Source organism: Hipposideros armiger, unplaced genomic scaffold (genome assembly GCF_001890085.2).
Source record: "Hipposideros armiger isolate ML-2016 unplaced genomic scaffold, ASM189008v1 scaffold_655, whole genome shotgun sequence".
Classification (NCBI taxonomy): Eukaryota; Metazoa; Chordata; class Mammalia; order Chiroptera; family Hipposideridae; genus Hipposideros; species Hipposideros armiger.
Genome location: NW_017732005.1, coordinates 1,016,344 through 1,037,091, shown reverse-complemented (window position 1 = coordinate 1,037,091; position 20,748 = coordinate 1,016,344). Strand labels below are relative to the sequence as shown.

The 20,748-nt window shown below is 34.0% G+C and overlaps 2 protein-coding genes across 3 annotated transcripts in view; one reads left to right on the top strand and one right to left on the bottom strand.

Moving 5' to 3' along the window:
* Nucleotides 1–163: 163 nt before the first annotated feature.
* On the top strand, nt 164–7,410 carry GPR22 (G protein-coupled receptor 22). Of its 2 annotated transcripts, none has more exons than XM_019626045.1 (3): nt 164–592; nt 1,520–1,781; nt 4,215–7,410. In XM_019626045.1, exon 3 carries the CDS (start codon nt 4,240–4,242, stop codon nt 5,539–5,541), a length of 1,302 nt encoding a protein of 433 aa, XP_019481590.1. In that variant the 5' UTR covers nt 164–592; nt 1,520–1,781; nt 4,215–4,239; the 3' UTR covers nt 5,542–7,410. The 2 variants fall into 2 exon arrangements, with proteins under 2 accessions (XP_019481590.1, XP_019481589.1); XM_019626044.1 differs by having other exon boundaries at nt 1,520–2,550.
* Nucleotides 7,411–10,862: 3,452 nt separating this feature from the next.
* The window catches only part of LOC109372670 (conserved oligomeric Golgi complex subunit 5-like), a 44,959-nt gene continuing 35,073 nt past the window's right edge, over nt 10,863–20,748 (bottom strand). The window contains exon 7 of the mRNA XM_019626052.1: nt 10,863–11,029. Within this exon, the coding sequence (XP_019481597.1) occupies nt 10,863–11,029 (167 nt within the window). The remainder of the gene's footprint in view (nt 11,030–20,748) is intronic.

Genomic DNA, 20,748 nt, shown 5'->3' with positions numbered 1-20,748 from the left:
TTATTTAAGAGCAACATACAACTACTTATAAATATAGTCTTTTAAAAAGCATACTTATATAAAAACTGTGGCGGGGCGGGGGGGTGTAGGGGGGGCGGGAACCCTGCTATACATATGAAGCACATTTTGAGCCCAACACAACTGACCAATCAAAATTAGTGAACGCACTGCATCTCTCTGCAGTGGAGAGAAGCGACAAGGTAGGCTGTCATTCTGCAAAAGCTGCCCGGAACAGGCTTCCCTCTGAAAAGCAGTGCCGTTCCTTTTTAGAAAGGCTAATCTAAATGTTGTCTCTGGAGACAAGAAGCCTTCAGCATGTTAAATGACTTTCATTATGCATTTTGAGATGCTTATTGATTGCACAGTGGGAAGAGTGAGAGACTGCAGCAGCCCTCAGCAGCACTATATGCTCCATACATTAGCAGTAGTGCTGAAACAATGGCACAGTAAAGACACATTTCCATTAAGGTCTCTTCCAAGAGATGTTTATGACCCTCTTCCCCAGGTCCTCTACTAACAAGTGAACAGCATGAATCAATCAAAACTGGAAACGCTTCAACTACATCAAGAATGTATCAAATCTTTAGCGGAGGTAAGATGTGCTCCTTCTTACAGTATGCAGATGCTTTTGAACCAGCATAGTGGGGTAAATTTACTTAGAAAAATTTCAGCCTGAATTTTAACAGTTTATGTGCTTAATTCCACTTATTGCTAAACGTGTATTTTTTAAGATCTATTTCTGTTAAGACATGATATCATTTAAATGTAATTTTTTAGGATGTTATGTTAAATACAAAAAATATTCTTTGTTGATTCACTATGAAGACAGCTTTTAAGCCACTTCAGATATACTAAGTATTCTTAATGTCATTAGTACAGTTTTTCTCAAGTGTTCAAAAAAATGCTTATATTTCTTAAAAGAACCAGGTTTACTGTTTAACTATGATTTATTACTCAATTTTCAGTTAAGTTCATCATTGGGCATGATCACTGAAAATTATTTAATTTGCACTTACATTTTGCATTATCTTTTATATTTCAATTACATGAACAATTCACCAATGGAAATTTATAATATCTTATCATGAAATCTATTTTAATCAGTTAAAATTCAAACCATGTGCTAGTAATATAACAAGCAACAGTATTTTACAGCAGGAAATATTGTTAAATCTATTATAAAGACATGAGAGAATGACAGTTTAATATATGCTAATTGCTCATAATCTCTGAAAATACAGATTAGTTTCTAAAATGAGAGCAGAAATCAGTTAGTTTGGAAAATGTACCTTTTCTTTCATGGTTATATTTGTAATGTTAACTTTTACAATCCTCACTAACAAAAGAGAATATTTTATTTCAAGAAACCCTTAAATGTATGTATGATTGTGGTTCTAATAATACAGCTTGCTTACTTTAATAACAAATACTATGTATGATATTAAAATAAAAGTAACTTTCAATTAATTGTAAATTATTAGGAACCCTATTTCTTAACCATTTTTTTCTTTTTCACAAGGGCCCACAGCAGTTAATTCAGTACTTACAACCAACAATATGAAGAATGCAACCGATCGAGTATTTCCCTAGCTGTCTGAACCATAAACTGCAGGATATTCTTGTAATATGATTTTAAGACACTAAGGAGTTAAAACCAGAGAATATAGGTCTGCATTACTGCTGGGATATAACACGTTGACAGTAATCATCCTAAGAAGATGCTGTATAAAATAGCCACAAAAGGAAAAACAATATAATTGTAAAATCCTGAAGACAAAATGGTGAGCATTTTTAAAGAGGGAGTTTATACTTTAATATACCAGAACTGTGGAGCTACTGATTCTTAAAGAAACAATGAAACATGGATTGCCAAAATGAGAATGCCATACAATACCAGCAAGCTAAATGAAGCTTTAGCAAGTATATTCAGATATTCAGATATTCGTGTCAATTGATTATTACTAAAGGATTTTTCCATCGGAGTTTTATGACCAATTATGTATCCTCTTCTAATGAAAACAAACCAAATTAAGTAGCAGATGGTTTTTATCAAAAGAACATGGACTGGATTTATAATATAAAGCAAATTATGTGATCCAAGAAATCATTTCAAAATAATCAGAACTGCTATAGAAACAGTTTGCAACAAAAGAATGTCTAAATATATTTTACGAGCTAGAAACCTTATGTTTCCTGTTTTGTTTTCACCTGTTCTGGAAAATAAAGAGACACTATCATATATTCCCGCAAAGGGAAACATAGTTCCTATCATTTGAGGAAGTTTCTCTTGGTCATGGCTTTTTAAGGCAAAACAAACACAAATATTTTGTACTGGTCTTTAGAAATCCATCAGCCAACTAAATCTCACAATTCATGCAGTTGAAATATTGGAGAGAAAATGAAAGAATTCCTACAAGACATGAAATAAAACACAGCTACTTCACTGTTGTCAGGTGAAAATTCATGTCAAAATCTGTCAATGACATCATGTTTCAATTTGTGGAAAACGGCTATAGTGAGCCAAAAGGCACATAAGGCACAAGCAAACAGGTAGGTCAAGAGATGCATGCACCCCACCACACTGGTTAACATTTACGAAAGAAAAGAACCTGGCTCTAAGAGAGATGCATTTTTCTTAATTATTATCTAACTTGACATTTCTGCTTTATTTACTTGTAAATCTAACTGATGTAACAAAGACCTGATGTTTAATCTGGCAGTTCAAAAAATTTGGCACACTTAAATTTTTCCATTTTTATAGGATTTCAGTGTTAGCTAAGACCTTCACTTACTTGATTCAATATGTGCCTCTAGTAATACTTTATACCACGCCCAAAAGAAATTAATATTGCTATTATTTGTGCTTCTGAAATATTACCCCTAATATGCGTAAATAAAATTGTATTCTAAAACTTGTAAAAGGTTACATCAAGTGAAAGATTAACATGAGTTCTAAAACTTATTAGCTTTTATAATTTATGTTTAACTATGATTTAGCAATCAAAAAAACTGTACTTGAAATGTGAAATATAGTTGGTTGTATGATTTTATATTTTAACTGACTATACTGCTGATTACTGACATTTTAGCCCAGAAAATCAGACATTATTTTTATAAATTACTCTAAATCTCTATAAATTATAGATTTGTGTGAATTAGCAAGGTTTTTTTCTTTGTTTTTTTAAGTTTCCTCAAAATTACATAAACTGAATGATTTATACAAAAGGTTTCAGAGGAAATGTGTAACTGTAAAAGATTCCTCAGAAAATGGGCTTCAGATGCTCTTTTTCCCTAAAATTTCATTTATTTACTTTAAAAATTCTGCTTAAACAAATAAAATCAACAAATGTATTCTTTTAAACCACTTCAAAATGGCTATTTCTTAATATGATACTAAATTTCAATTTTCTCCTTCCACAAGATACAAGAGGGTGTGGTCACAAAATAAATCATTCATAGGAGTAATTATTCTTCTTTTACCCAACTTTGTGGTGCTTTACTTTAACATAATGTCCTTTTTCTTCCAATTTTCATAACATAACTTTGCCCATTATAAAGCTCTGTGAGGATTTTAATGGTGAAATATGAAATATTTATCCTTTGCCTACTTCTGTGGGGAAAAAACTCCAAATATCCCTAATTACACTGTTGACTTGTGAATATGAATTTCAATCAAGAACATGAACAAAATGGTTTAAAGCCAACTAGTACTCGTGCCATTTATCATTTTAAATGAACACTTGTCCTGTTCCTTTGAAATCTCAAAGGAATAATTACACCTACACTAATTATGCTAGAACATACTAAAACAGCGTTTATTTCCCACCTACTTACAATATTTTAAAATGAAATCTTAAAACACTCGGCTAAAATTAGTTGTTCATACTGGGTAGTTTTATTATACAAAAATATACTGTATCTCAAATAAGAAGCTTGAAAAACCCAAATAAGGAAAAACTTTTTAGTATATGAAATAATTCTGAACTGTATAGAATTATCCCCATACAGTATTCAAAGGGAGAACTTTCCTTTCACATAAAAAGAATACAACTTTGATGTTTCCTAATTCTACGCTTTCCATTAATAGTTTACCAACTTAAAAATTAAACTAAGAACACAAAAGTTTTGGTTTTGTTTTTTTTTTGCAAAGACACATGTTTATATGTCATTTAAATTGTCAAATATCAAATAGTTTATTCTATTTCACTTTCTAGGGAAAAAACCAACTGCTCCAAAAGAATGTGTTTTTCTCCCTTTCTGGAAATCAACATGCAGTCTGAATCTAACATTACAGTTCGAGATGACATTGATGACACCAACACCAATATGCACCAACCACTGTCATATCCATTAAGCTTTCAAGTGTCTCTCACTGGATTTCTTATGTTAGAAATTGTGTTGGGACTTGGCAGCAACCTCACCGTACTGGTACTTTACTGCATGAAATCCAACTTAATCAACTCTGTCAGTAACATTATTACAATGAATCTTCATGTACTTGATGTAATCATTTGTGTGGGCTGTATTCCTCTAACTATAGTTATCCTTCTGCTCTCACTGGAAAGTAACACTGCTCTCATCTGCTGTTTCCATGAGGCCTGTGTATCTTTTGCAAGTGTCTCAACAGCAATCAACGTTTTTGCTATCACTTTGGACAGATATGACATCTCTGTAAAGCCTGCAAACAGAATTCTGACGATGGGCAGAGCTGTAATGCTAATGATATCCATCTGGATTTTTTCCTTTTTTTCTTTCCTGATTCCCTTTATTGAGGTAAATTTCTTCACTCTTCAGAGTGGAAATACATGGGAAAACAAGACACTATTGTGTGTCAGTACAAATGAATACTACACGGAACTGGGAATGTATTACCACCTGCTAGTACAGATTCCAATATTCTTTTCCACTGTCATAGTGATGTTAATCACATACACCAAAATACTGCAGGCTCTTAACATTCGCATAGGCACCAGATTTTCAACAGGGCAGAAGAAGAAAACAAGAAAGAAAAAGACAATTTCTCTAACCACGCAACATGAGACTACAGACATGTCACAGAGCAGTGGTGGGAGAAATGTAGTCTTTGGTGTAAGAACTTCAGTGTCCGTAATAATTGCCCTCCGGCGAGCTGTGAAACGACACCGTGAACGACGAGAAAGGCAGAAAAGGGTTTTCAGAATGTCTTTACTCATTATTTCTACCTTTCTTCTCTGCTGGACACCAATTTCTGTTTTAAATACCACCATTTTATGTTTAGGCCCAAGTGACCTTTTAGTAAAATTAAGGTTGTGTTTTTTAGTCATGGCTTACGGAACAACTATATTTCACCCTCTCTTATATGCATTCACTAGACAAAAATTTCAAAAGGTCTTGAAAAGTAAAATGAAAAAGCGAGTTGTTTCCATAGTGGAAGCGGATCCTATGCCTAATAATGCTGTAATCCACAACTCTTGGATAGACCCTAAAAGAAACAAAAAAATTACCTTTGAAGATAGTGAAATAAGAGAAAAATGTTTAGTACCTCAGGTTGTTACAGACTAGGAAAAAGGCTAAGTTTCACCAAACCCATATTGAGACGTTTTAATTTTAAATTGTAAAAATTGAAATTACTGCCAAATATAAGAAAAAATGGTAGGTATTGGTTATGTTGTAAATTTTCAATGTAAATGTCAAGATTAGATTGTCATATATATTCAATTTCTTCATAACAATGTATTTGCTGCATGGCAGTTTGTTAAAGTAATATCATGTGTATATTTTGTCAATATTATGTCCTCCAGAAGATATTAATGTAAGTCATATTTTCTAAAGAATAAATACATAGCCTTAAAACAATGTAAAACTTTAAAATGTAACTGACATAGGTATCCTTGGGTTTTGTTTTGTTTTTTTATAAACTGTATTGTTTCTAAGCCACAAACTGTAGATATATTTGTATAATGACAACTGGAATAGCATTTTAACATAAGAACCAAAATTATGGACTCCAAACAATGAAAATAATCCAGGATTTTCTGTACCACTATATTATGTTTTCTGGTACAGTCAACTTGCTATAATATTTGATGCATCAAAAATAATGAACTCTGTATAAAACTTGATCCTTTTTTAATATAGAAATTGTAGGATTTATCAGGATTTTAAAACTCAAGAATCAAAAAGAAGTAACCTGTATATGCATACCAAGAGAGGGAAACTTTGAAATTAAACTTTACGAAAAGCAGATTGATTTTTCTAAATTCAAGGGCACTATGCCTATAATATACAAATGAACTGACCATAAAGAGGAGGAAGAAAAACTAAAGCACCAGCTTCTTTCTTCCTTTCTCAGTCTGTTTGAGTCTAAGTCAAATGCTCTGAATTAATACAGTACATGCTGGTAAAACAGTGCTTTAAAATAAACTGACTTCCTAACTTTATTCAAGTTGGCCTTTTTGTATAATAGAAGTTAACTATTAAAATCTGAATACAAGGGAGAAACAAACTATATCATTGTAGAAAAGCTTAATAATGCCAGCTATTTCTAATTTTAGATACATAGCAACTTTAGAGTAATACAATTTACACAATGTTTTTACTCTATCATAGCTCCCAAATGTTTCAAAATACAGTAGCTCTATTTCCACTCTGAAAATCATTAAAGTGGTAATAAATCTTGTTATTTATTTATTTTTTACTCCACACTACTTAATTTAACTTTAAGCATTTTGTCTCCAATCCTCAATTCACTTCAGGAAACTGTGAAATTACTAATTCTAACTAGGTAGCAGCTTTGGGAATTCAAATCAAACAAATATTTTCCAACTGTTATAATGTAATAATCTATCAATGAGCGCTAAGTATCACTGTATCAGAAAAACAGCAATAAATTACTTAAAATAGGTAAATACTTGCTACCTTATGATTGTTTAACTGGCCAATTTTTCCATTTTTTAAACACTGCATTCACTGAATCAAGTAGCAATTGATTTTTAAATAAAATTGTATGTCAAGCAATTCAATAATCTATCTCCTTTATGTAAATAAGTGAGATTCATCCAGGGGAGTTTCCTGAATATCCTGATCCTTGCGGAAATGAGCACCGTGCTATACCGCCTGAGCTCCCCAAGGTTACAAAGAAAAGTTAACAGGGATTTACTTATGATAATAATGCTAACGAAGTATCAATCTTGGCAAAGCCAAAATTTCCTTCTGCCTTATTTTCTACTCTTTTATGGAATTAAAGAAATGCTTCAATTTGACAAAATGTAGCCTATGCAAGTAAGACTTATTTTTTGAAACCCTTAAGAGAAATTAAGACTTCATAGACAAAGATATTAAGAAAATTTTCATTAGATAAATATAGTTGGCAGAGAATATCTGTTAATATGTTAATTAAAATTTTTTTTAAAACTAATTTTATACTTGGGACTTCCGAGCATAAATTAAAATTTTAATATTTAGTTTTATAATCTTAAAAAAAATTAGACTATTTTTAGAGTTTTCATATTAAGAGAAAACCCTTCCTGTTATAAATATTTTTAACCTTCAAGTCTATATGCATGCCAAAGAACTCAGTTAAAAGACATTTTTCTAATATATTTGCCTAAACTGCTTTCATGCTATCTTGTTCTCTGTAATAAATCTAACAAAATAAGAAATAAATGGCAAATATTATAATGTTGCCCTCTAAACTGTTATCATTTCTACACTTGACAATGGATCAGACAATTAAGCACTTTTACCCACCTATAATGATCTTTCAGGTATACAAAAGTATACCCGCTAATTTACAATAAAGAAAAATCATACCAGACAACTTCTAATAGCTTCTTAATGTTAAATAGTATATAATATGTAAACCAAAATATAAGTTGTTTTTTGAAAAGTCACACGTTTGCAATTACTGACTTCAGATTAAATGAGAGGATGAGAAAGAGAACATTTTTATTAAATGTTTGTTCTATGAAAAGGTGAAATATTTTTTCTCAAGATGACCTTCACTACCCCGTATAAATTTTTCACTTTACTTCAAATAATTTTACCAAAAAAAGTATGAATGGTAATTTTTCATGTTAGAATAAAATTTTAAAATGCAAAAGCAATAGAGGTACCAGTAAACTCAATATTGGATCCTTTTTAAAATCATATTTTTCTATGTTACAAATCACAGACATAGATATCAATTTCTATTAGTTAACTGGGTTAGTTCTTCAAAACTATAGCAATAAGATTATTTTTTTTAAATAACCAAAGATACGCTCAACAAAATATGATACCGTTATTTTCTCTTTTGTTTTGTCTGCTAATTTAAAGAGGTTATTATTCTGCCAACTAGTACCCAACAGATGTTCAATCCTATTATGAAAACTGAATTATTTACAATTAAGGCTTTTCTTTTAAAAAAAATGGCATTCATAATAATTCTGTACTTTTCACTCATGGTAAGTCAATTTTTAGATATGTGGCCAATTTTTTTATCCTCCAAATAAATGTATAGCAAAATCTCAGTTCTCTGGGCACTAAAAATGAAACTCCTCATTTAACTGCGATTAGATTTAAAGGTAAAAACCTAAAAGTATAAGAAAACAGGTGCACAGTAGAGTTTTATTCAACATAGTAATTTCAAGACTACTTTCCAAAGTCAATAAAACTTCTGGTTTTACTACATGTTATGGTTGTACATTTAGGTAAGCTTTGTAATTCAATGAACACTTCAATTCTTACAATGTAGAAGGCATTAGGCAGATACTCACATTTACATGGAATAGAGCCATCAACCATCAGGGCTTAAAATCTATATTCAAGGTATTAAAAAGCATAGTAATGCCTATATAAAAAGGCAGAATGTGGTAAATGCTATAAAAAAGAGTAAAGTTCTTACTAGACTTAAGAAAAAATTATGTTGGATTTAAAAACAATAGCATTTTTGAGGGTAGTTACGGAAGCATACTCTGGGAAAGGAACACAGTAGTGAGAAGTTGATCTGGTAAATTAAACTGGGGCCAAAAGACAGAGGGCCTTAAAAGCCAGCAGAGAAACCTGAGCAGGGGAATAGTACAATGAGAAATGAGCTACAGAAAGAAACAATAATTTAAAAAACAGCAATATGTAGAAATTGTTGATTGGGTAAGACAGGAGCTGTGAAGCTGTGGCCTTCACCTGGGTAGGTGAAGAAAGGCCCAGCAGCAGAAGCGTCACAAAGGAGCACAGAGATGTGACAGGCAATGAGAAGGCCGAACTGGGAGTGCAGACCAACTGACTGGAAAGACACCTGGTATAAGAGATTGGAGAATTAAAACTGAGGGCCGCAAAAAGGACCTGAACAAACTAGATTATCCTCAGTGATCCATGAACTTTTTTTTAAGCTGAGCCATCCTGCCACCTGTTGGCAGCTCAGCGGCAGCTCATCTCAGGCCGGGAATCGAACTACTAGTTGCTCAGAGCTCGCACTTTTGAGCGAGCTCTTAACCAACTGAGCCACTCAGCCAGCCCCTGAACTTTTTAATTATGCTTCATACAAAGGTACATGGATAACAAGGGTAAAAACAAAAACTATTTCAGGCACAGCAAGAAATTCAATTAAGTAAAATCAATAACATTATACAAGAACATTCTAGTTATTAGAAACTATTCAAAATGAAAATTTCAAATTGATGTTTTAAACTAGTTTATATTTTGCATAGTGGTTTATTCAGTCTTTCCGTTAAACACGTATTTTCTCCGTCTGTGATATTTTTAATTATAAAAAATTATAAACGCAATGGGAAAATGTCAAGGTATAGAAAGTAAAAAATATAAATATCACCCTTTGCTTTTTTCCTAATCATTTATTATAAATATCCACCCAACTCATTACATACATATCTCCTTCATTCTTTAAGAGCTACATAAAAATAACTGTATAAAATTTAAAAACATGTAGCAATATGTCTAAAAATAATATTGACAAAATACCAAATACTTAAAACTTTTTCTATTATAATTAAATAGCTTCAAGCTACATTTCTAGATGATTTTATCAGAGGTAAGTAAGGTAACTTGGCAAACTGTGAAGCAAGTTATTTTTCTAACTGGTGGGAAGAAGCCAGGGAAAAACCTGAAAACAAGGCATTTCCTTTCTTCCTGTCCACTAAGTAAGATGAGAAATAAAAAACTAAAGGAAACTTTTAGAGTCTATTTTCTTTACATCTCAGGCATGGTCACCTGTAGGTACTCCTGAATGAAGCACCCTAGAAAATGCAGTGAACTCTAAGAAAGCTAAACATGAGATGAGTAATAATAAATGTTAGGGAAAAAAGGAACCCAGGTCACATTGTAAAAGAGAAAATATAAGGAGATAATTAAACCTAGAAGGCAAGAAAAAGATCTAACATACTCAGAGATGCTCAGCTCTTAGAGAAACACATAAAACAAAACAAAACAAAACAAACGTAATTGTGGGTTAGATTTCACAGAAGAAAACTAATTTGAAGACTGACTTTTTTCTAAAATGCATTTAAAACAATGAAAGAAAATGTTTTTAAAAAGAAACCCTAATTGGCAGACTGGACAGATTAGTAATATAATAACATATTGCACCATAAGAAGTAGAATATCAGAATATTACAATTCACAAACATTTGGAAGAGTGGTATTGAGATGTAAAAACAAATGGAAAATTGGGCTCATCATTAATTCGAAAGCTATCACCTTTTAAAGAATATCCATTTTGTAAGAGAAAAAGAGCTGAGCAAACGCAATATTTCTCCTCTTGCTCATGATAAATAACGTTTAAAATAACCTTAAATATCTCTACCCTTCTGTTCACATATTTTTTACAGACCTCTACTCTATAAGCCATATCCATGGCTTTCAAGCATGACAGTTTTGTATTTCCACCATCAAGTGGTAAAAAGTGCCGTCATTTCTGTCACTGCCACCAAGATGAACTCCATACCACTATCGATCCCTGAGGCATCAAGCAAGATAAAGAAGGAGAGCAGAGTCTGTCTAGGATTGAAGTCATTTTCCTCACCCCGCTTCCATGAAAGTGACACATCACGTATTTCTAAGAAGCATTAAATAAGGCAGACTACCAAAACACATCAGAAATTTTCAGGATGAAAAGAAAAAGGAGCAAGAGAAGGTTATGGGGAACTGCTTTCTGCTCAGTTATGGACATACAATACTACTAACAGATGCAAAATGAAAAAAATTTTAATTCAATTTAAAATTTTTTTAATGTTAATGCTAACTAACAAATGAGAGTTTTAGCCATATTCGATGTAGACTGTAGGATTGAGAAATATATATGTAATACTGCGCATGTATATATGTTGTGCAGCCATTAATATTATACACAATCCCAGATGTTGTATACTGTATATTGGGTGGTATATTGTATATTGATTAAGTAGAGAAGAACCAAAGATATGTATTTCACTCTAATATTGTTAATGCCTAAGAACAAGTTGAAATGAAAAAAATTCAAATTTACATAGTCTACTTTTTAACAGTTTTCTTCCCAATTCTTAAAAAACTGTAGTCTTTCTTTTGCTGTTGAATTTTTTCCAACTACCACTTCTTACAAGCAACAAAATGTGGCAAACTTAGCTGTCTAACTTTATAAAACTATCTTTAATCCACACAATATAAGTCTGTAATACTAATGTAATCTTTGATAATGCTTCCCCCAAAAGTCTGTCATACATACTAACTGATCAGTAAATATTAGTGAAATTGAAATGAACAATCTGCCATATTCTCTTTCAACAAATTCTGGAAAAAATAATTGGCAGAAAAATGGTTAAGTGCAAAACCATAAGCTTGAATAGCCACCTAAGCTGAGGGAAAAACTAACATCAGCAAAATGACACTCTACTCTTGCAGAGGTGGCTGCTGGCAAATTTTAAAATGACAAGTTAAAGTAATGAATTTTCATCAACTAATTTTAAGATAATCTACTTTGCCTGAAATTTCTGATCTTCATGAAAACATCTTACTACCAATAATTCAAGGGTACATTTAGAACAGAAACAATAAGAGCTAAAAGAAGAGAATTGTGCTTTCAACTACATGATAAAAGATACTATATCAATATTTTATTACTGTTGTTAAATACAAGAAATAAGATTATGAGAAGCTTTTATTTTTAAATATAGTATTGTTCTATCAGTACTATTTGTATTAAAAAATATGTTTACTGGTTCTACAACACAACCAACTTTTCAAACTACATCAATGTTTCTAAAAACTTAATGAATAACATATGTTACAGGATGTAGTAGGCAGATACACGAAACGCCCAAACGAAACTGTCAAGTAGCAATAACCATAAAATCCTAGTTACTATCATAAACAAGTCTGTTATCTTGTAAGCATTTCTTTTTAATCATAAAGCACTTTTAAATGGCCTCTTATAATAGCACTTAGCCCTCACTTGCCCAAATTTGAGCATTTCATAAAAGCTTTGGGTGGTGTGCACTTACAAAAGCAGTGGCAGTAAGACAGGTCAACATCAGTATCACAAGGCCAAACATAACGACAACATGAGTACAAACCAAGAGCAATCGGGCTCGAAGGAGAAGGAGCACATGGGAAAAGCTGCAGGAAGGAAATGGCAATTGAAAGGAACTTTAACTGAGGGATGAGGCTGGCTGATGGCATCTAGGCAACAACATAACAAGGATATCAGGCAGACACAAGCATGAGCAATTACACAAAATCAAGAAAACAACGTCTCCAGACCAGGGAACAATTCAATTTCGCTGGTGCACAGACTGTGAATATGGAAGCAGGGAGAGAGAAAGCTGGCAAGTAGATTCTAACCTGTTTTGTCAGGCAAAAAACTTTTCATTGAAGCCCAAAGCCCAGTGAAAGTACTTCTAGATTGGACAGTATCTGAGGGCATCTAAAGCATACACTGGCACTTCATTCTATCATCACACTAGATGACAGTCTGAGCCTCTACCCTGGTCTCTCCGCCTCAGTCTCTCACAATGTCCACCTGCACTTCCTAAAGTGCAATTCTGCTCATGTTCACCCCGGTTACAGTAGATCTTCCATCACATACTTTTCATAGAGACTTAACATACAACATAATATTGAATAAAAAAGATTAAAATCCAAATATTAGTAAGATCTCAGTGTTTTCAAATGTAGAATCAGGGATAGCCCACAAGTTACACAAAGATACAGTGAAAAAAATGTATGTCCAATTCTATTTTCCCATTAAAAACTATAAAAAACAGAAACACTCGAAAAATCTAGCTGTAAATATAACCCCAAGATTAAAAAAAAGGAAAATCAGGGGTGGCTGGTCAGCTTAGTTGGTTAGAGCATGGTGCTAATAACACCAAGGTTGCCGGTTCTATCACCGCATGGACCACTGTAGACTGTGCCCTCCTTAAAAAAAAAAAAAAAAAGGTGTACAGGTTGGAAAAGAAGAAACAAAAAGTATCTTTTAAAAAAGGGGGGAAGGGCCGGCCGAGTGGCGCATTGGTTAAGAACTGGCTTGGGACGCCAGAGGGCCCCGGTTCGGATCCCACACATGAGGGCCAGTGACACTGCCCTCTACAGCTAAGATGCTGAACAACAGCTCAACCTGGAGCTGGGCTGCCCTGCGTCGCTGGCTACGGCGTAGGCTGCAGTGGGGCTGGCCAGCAGCGGGCATGAGCTTTCGTGAGCTGCTTTGAGCCACCGTGAGCCTCCGTCAGCAGCCGACCAATGGCTGGCGACTGATCTGCCTCACCAGGGAAGGGCACAATGATAATACCAACATGGGCCAGTGAAGCAACGTCCTCCACAACTAGACTGAAGAATAAAAGGACAGCAACTTGTCTGTTCCCCTCCCCCAATTCCCCAATAAAAGAATCTTATAAAAAAAGAGTTGGCACCCTGTTTTGAAAAATAAAGATCCTATCCAATTGTTCCTTCCTGGAACATATGAAGGAGATCTTCAGAAACATTTGCTCACAAATTCAGCACTTTCCTCAAGAAGCAATTCTGGATAAACTTGAGAAATAAATACTGAACCTCCAGAGACACAGAACATATAATTTAGATATGGAGGTTTTTCAAAGCAGTTAGTACCAATCCCTGTAACTAAGGTAGAAAACCCTCTATGTACCATCTCATTCTGACCATCATGCCTTTTTAATGTACCCACTAGAATGAATCAGCTGCAAGATACATCCCTAGATAACTAACTTGGCCATTTTGAGTTATATGGTATGAAATGGCTGGATTTTAGAGAATAGTTTGCCAGAAATGATTTCAGGATTTTTTTTTCCAAAGTGGAATTATTTTAGTTTTAATATAATTAATATGGAAATAATATATATCGTCACCAATGACCACTGAATATATTCCTAGTTGTGAAAATAAAATTTTATCATCAGTATTATCTTTCCATTTGGATATGGTAGAAAAACGCATTTGTAATTCACTGAAATGGACCGAGTCCCTGACACAGAAATTAAAATACATTAATATAACTGCATCCTGTCTGCCTACCTCCCCTGTTATTTACGTGGTATTCAATATAGCACTCTAACTCTGTATATACCTATAATCATAAATTTGCACTGAACCCTTTTAACTTAGCCTACAGCTAATTTCAATTTACCAAACCAAAAAACAATAAAAACTGATTCATATAGTTCTGGGCTTTTTTATACATAGAGCAATCAGTATGATGATGATGAAAAGTAGAACAGGCCATCTAATCTTTCCATAAAATATTAGACTTAGAGACCCAAAGCTGTAATTCACTAAGAAGTGGGCTGGTACCATTTTTAAGGAACAGTCAAGAAAATAATAAGTCTGCATTTCTGAAATGTTTATATTCATTTAAGATACATTTTAATTTTTAAAATTTAACATTGATGAGATATATATATATACCTCAACATATATATATCTCAACTTCATATATATATATATATATATATATATATATATATATATGTGTGTGTGTGTGTGTGTGTGTGTGAAAAAGAGGTTGAGAACTATTGGTTTTAGCATCCAAATGGAAAGGAAAACCCCTTAGAACCAAGAAATCTAGTTAAAAGAACCTTATCAGTGCTCTCAAACATTGATAAATGTTCCATCACGGATGACAAATAATAAGGTAAAATACAGAGCTTCCATAAGCATTAACTGACCCTATGGAATAAAACATATATAGAAATACTACTATAACTTTGAAATGTATGAGAAACAAAATACTAAAGCTTACAAAAATTAAGCTGCTTTTGTTTTTGTCTGGATGTTATCCTGGATTTTTTTGACACTGTGTGATGAAAGATAAAACCAATAAAATAGGATCATAAATGCTGTATGGGTATCATCTGTTAAAAATAAATTTTAGTAACATTAAATTCAATTAGGTTAAAAAAAAAAGCCTTTGTGTGGGTGTAATTTTAATATGCTTATCTCTGCAACAGGCAAACCCACACCTAAGCATAAGCCCATTATCCTGAACATTTGGGTTTGAGCACAGACAGCATCACCCCACCTGGTGGTAGTTGAATCCAGTCACATATGTAAGTGATTGAGACCATCTCTATCAAACAAACTTACTGAAAATACTTATCATATGTGATTACAACATAGGTTTAAAAATGCATATTGAATTCTCTATGTTGAAGTGGTCACGAAAAACCCACACATGTACTGTTAAATGCATTTAAGAAATCACCTTAGACCTAATTTAATACTGGAATGTGACATATTTAAAATTTTTCCCTATCAATAAAGAATTTTTAAAAGCTTTAACTAATAAAACTTCATTAAACTTTCACCAACTACATCATCTTGTAGACATCTCAAAATCATTCATTACTTCATTAAGTATCGGTCACCTATTATATGGCTAAATTACATAAATTGTACTTTCTCTCATCTGTGTACAAATCAGAAATGTTTGCGTATAAGTAACACATTTTATTAGACTGAGAAAATACCACAGTTACAATAAGAACATTAGTGGATGAAACAAACTTACACTATCCCTTCCTTCTACAATATTTCATAAAATGCTTCCATGATAAATTTTGTTTTAAGAATATTTTCTCATGATACATAGTATTAATATATTTCAGCTTAGCAACAAAATTATAAAACTCAGAAAACAGACCACAAGCAATAAAAATTAATGAAGGAAATAATTTTTATCATATCCAACTGCTTGATGATAATTTACTTCTTGGTTATATACTTTTTTTTTAAATGATCTTTAAATAATAACTCAATAAAGCTTGGATATAGAATGTTAAGTCACTAACAACAGTCAACCCGCAATCACAACATAAAATTTATTCACTACACAAACATGGTATATCTTAAATGTGATTTTATTTTTTTTTTCAAGTTTGTAGCAGAGGATAGTTTTATTAGCATGGAAAGTTACACCTCTCGAAAAGAGAGGGGGTTCCTGACTGGGATGCCCCAAATGTGATTTTTTTATCCTTTATTTTAAAAAAGGACTCTGGGAGATCTACCAATGGCAACAATTCCTTCTGGAAGCAATTAAATAGTGCTACAGAATTCAAGGAAAGCATTGGTAGTTAAGAGCTTAGACTCTGGAATCAGAATTTTATGGATAGACCAGGTGTGCCACCTTAGGACCCACTAGAATATAAACTCTATAAAAGGCAGAGAGGTTTCCATTTTTTTCAGTGATGTATCTGCAACAGCTGGAATAATACATGGCATATGCATTCAATAAATATTGGTTGAATGAGTGAATGAATTATCTAAGTCTCGTAAGAGAATAGTGAAGCTTTTTCCTTACTCTTTCATGGAAAAGCTGGGAGGACAGGAGACTACTTTCTCTCATGCACCATCACCACCATCACCCCATCAGCATTGCCATCATCATCAGTTTTATGCTTAGGTTTAGAAATGGACATACCTTAAGCTTCTCAAACAGAAAAGCTGCATCTTATTCACTCATTTTATTCCAGATTCCTAACAAAGTACAAGGTTTATGTATATTGAAATCTAATTGTTTGATAAATTAAATGAATTATAAATCACAGGTTTTTATTAGACATAAACTAGGATCTACATATATTATTTTTAAAAACTAAAAAACTTTGAAAATATAAAAGTAGACTGGAACAAATGAAGAGATGTTATGTTTCTGTTTAGATAGCATCAATACTATAAAAAGACACAAAGTTTAACAAAATGTGAAGTATTTAAATACTAACAAGTTTGTTTTAGCAAGTGGGATTAGTACAAAATCATTCTAAGTGACTGAAATTCAGAGAACACTCAAAATTCTAATTCATAACTGGAATGTAACTGTACTCAGCATTGAGATAAAATTTTGATCAGAAGCAGAAACCTAATCAATTTTATTGTGTCCTATCTGGAGAAAACTGTAAACTAAATAGGGATAGTCAACAATATGAAGTATAAAAGAATAAAAACTTAAGGGTCAGAAGACTGGCAGTGACCAAAAACTCAGGCTTCCCCACAACACAAGGCTTTTATTCAGCATTCCAAGTAAAGTAGGCATATTATTAATATGAAGATGTAATAGGCATCAGGCTAATCTCATTTTGTGCCAAACAACTGAATCATACAACCAGTTTCCCTAGATCTAACTCAAATTTTACCAAACAATTTTCTGATTACAAATTTGTTTTCCCATTTAATCTGTCCAGAATGAAAATTAGATGCTTTCAGTCCAAAAATAGCACGTCTCACTGAAAATTAATGAGTTAGTGTTCTGGATTATAAACCAGTATCTTGCGAACTTGGTAAATAGAAAGAGGAAGCATTAATGAATTTGCAGAATCAAGAAAATGTCAGAGGGATGAGCTGCCATTATGGCGTGTGAGAGATCCGGTCCCCCTAGCCACATATGAGTTCCATACTCGTTTTCCGGAAGCAGTGACAAAGAACGCCTGTCAATGAGAGCAAGAGGAGAAATCATGACTCCTCACTGCCTCAACTGAAGAGTTTAACAAAAAGCGGGGCTGCTGCAGAAATCCCCTACACCTGTTGGCAGCTCAGCAGCTCAGCTCGGGCCAGGCAGCAAACCGCTGATGCTCAAAGCTCACACTCTTAAGTGAGCTCTTAACCAACTGAGCCATTCTGCTGGCCCCATCCCTTTTTTTACTCTTGTTGATGATCTCTGGTTTGTTGTATTCTCACTATGTATTCTTGTAAGTCAAATTAACGCCTTCTTTTGAACAAGCCAGGCAATTAAAATATCCATAAATTATTAATTCAATTCTCACTATTGGCAAAATAAAGTTTCTAAGCCAGAAAAAATGAGAGACAGACCCTGAATATACCTTGGTAAATAGTACCTCTTGGTAGAAATGACCAAAACCATATGATAAATTTTAAGATAATTAAGAGATTCATTTTTAAAAAAATTCTTTCAAACTCAAGAGTCATGTCTAATATAAATGAGGAGACATAAAATGGAAGGAATTGAAATGAAATCACAGGTAGGGAAAAACTAGGTTCAAACTGAGTTTCTTAATAAATCCAAGGAAACTAGTATACAAGAACCATCCAGCTAAATTCTAAATAATACAGATTTACATCTTCCATGTCCTCCCTACATTTGACTATTCTAGTCCAATACCCAGAAGAATGTTACCAATTGATAACACTGAAGTAACGAGGTCACTAGGTTCCTCACTAACAAATGGATGATGGGTGGAATGCCTAACTCTTCCAAAGAAGAAACCACAAAGCACTAAGGCTGACTGTGGAAATGCAGCCCTTTCTGGTTTCACCACTAGTTTCAATTCAAAGGGAAAATGCACCAACACATTCCATGGAATAAGCAAACCTGTTCATCCAGATATATTGATATTACAAAAACCTTTTCAACATTTCTAATCTTGTTAAGTACTTTGACACTAATTTAAAAAGAGCTGTCTTCCTCTGGTTCACAATGCAGTTTACCAAGCTGCTCAAAAAATTCTGAATGTGGGGCTAGCCAAGTGGCTCAGTTGGTTAAGAGTCGGCTTCGGAGCACGAGCTCTGAGCAGCAGGGCCACCGGTTTGGATCCCACAGGAGGGCCAGTGATGCTGCGCCCTCTACAGCTAAGATGGTGAACAACAGCTTCACCTGGAGCTGGACTGCCTTGAATGGCCGGCGACTCTGGGGCTGCAGTGAGGCACTGTGAACCACCGTGAGCGGCAGTCCAATGGCCAGCAACTGACTGCCTCAGCCGGGAAGAGCACAATGATCACAATACCAATATGGGCCAGTGAAGCGATGTCCTCCACAACTAGACTGAAGAAGAAGAAGAAGAACAACAACAACAAAAAAAAACGATAGCAACTTGTCTGTTTCCCTTCCCCCGATGCCCCAGCACTGTTCTAATCCCCCCAATACCCCAATGAAAAAAAAGAAAAAAAAAGAGTGCACACTCTAACCATTGAGCCATCCGGCCACCTGGCAGCAGCTCAGGGCAGCTCAGCTCAAGGTGCCGTGTTCAATCTTAGTTGAGGGTGAGCGTAGCCCACCATCCCATCCAGGAGTCCAACTGGCAACATAATTGTTAGGAGCACATACTCTCACCAGCTGAGCCATCCTGCCACCTGTTGACAGCTCAGCGGCAGCTCAGCTCGTGCTCAGCTCACTGGCCCATGTGGGAATCAAACTGGCGACCCTATTGCTCAGAGCTCGTGCTCTTAACCAACCGAGCCACTTGGCCAGGCCTAACTTTGTCTTCTTTTAAAAGTTGGGGCTATTGTGCATCCTTTGTATTTCCATGTGATTTTTAAAAACAGCCTGTCATTTTCTAAATAAAAGCCTACTGGAATTCAGAATGTAATTGTGCTGAATCTGTATAGATCAATTTAAGGAGAATAAGCATATTAATAAACAATATTAAGTCTTCTAATTCACAGACAAGGTTTATTTATTTATTTAGGTATTTAATTGTTCTGAACAACCTTTTTCTAGTTTTCATTGTGCAGGTTTTGTGTATTTTTTGTCAAATTTAACCCTGAGTATTTCATATTTTTGATGCCATTATAAGTGATATATATTTTTTTAAATGGGGAATTGGGAGAGGGGAACAGAGAAGTTGCTGTCCTTTTGTTCTTCAGTCTAGTCGTGGAAGACGTAACTTCACTGGCCCATGTTGGTATTATCATTGCGCTCTTCCTGGGTGAGGCAGTCGCTCGCCGGCCATTGGACGGCCACTGATGGCAGCTCATGAAAGCTCACACTCACTGCTGGCCAGCCCCACTGCAACCTACACCATCTCCTGCGACTCACAGCAGCCCAACTCCAGGTCGAGCTGTTGTTCATCATCCTAGCTGTAGAGGGCACAGCGTCACTGGCCTGCATGTGGGACCCGAAACAGGGCCCTGCTGCTCAGAGCTGGCATCCCAAGCCAACTCTTAACCAATGCGCCACTCGACTGGCCCGTAAGTGATATTTTTGAATTTCAATTTCCAATTGCTTGTTAGTACAATATATGGAAATAATATTAATTTTTATATATTGATCTTATATCCTGAAATCCTCCTAAACTCCTTTATTAGTTCTAGTAACTTTTTTTGTAAACTCAAAACAAGATACCACTACACACCTATTAGAATGGCTAAAATGAAGACTGACCGTAACAAGTGTTGACAAGGATGTGGAGGAAGTGGAATTTTTGTACACTACTGCTAGGAATATAAAATGTTACAACTACATACTTTGAAAAACACCTTGGCAGTTTCCTAAAAAGTTTTATATATATATATATATATATATATATATATATATATATATATATATATATATATATATAT

Bases quoted from the DNA above. Each gene is read 5' to 3' on its own strand.
- GPR22 (XM_019626044.1), top strand. From the start codon at position 2,480: ATGACATCATGTTTCAATTTGTGGAAAACGGCTATAGTGAGCCAAAAG. The intron at 2,551-4,214 runs GTAGGTCAAGAG...TTCACTTTCTAG, and splicing joins CATAAGGCACAAGCAAACAG to GGAAAAAACCAACTGCTCCA.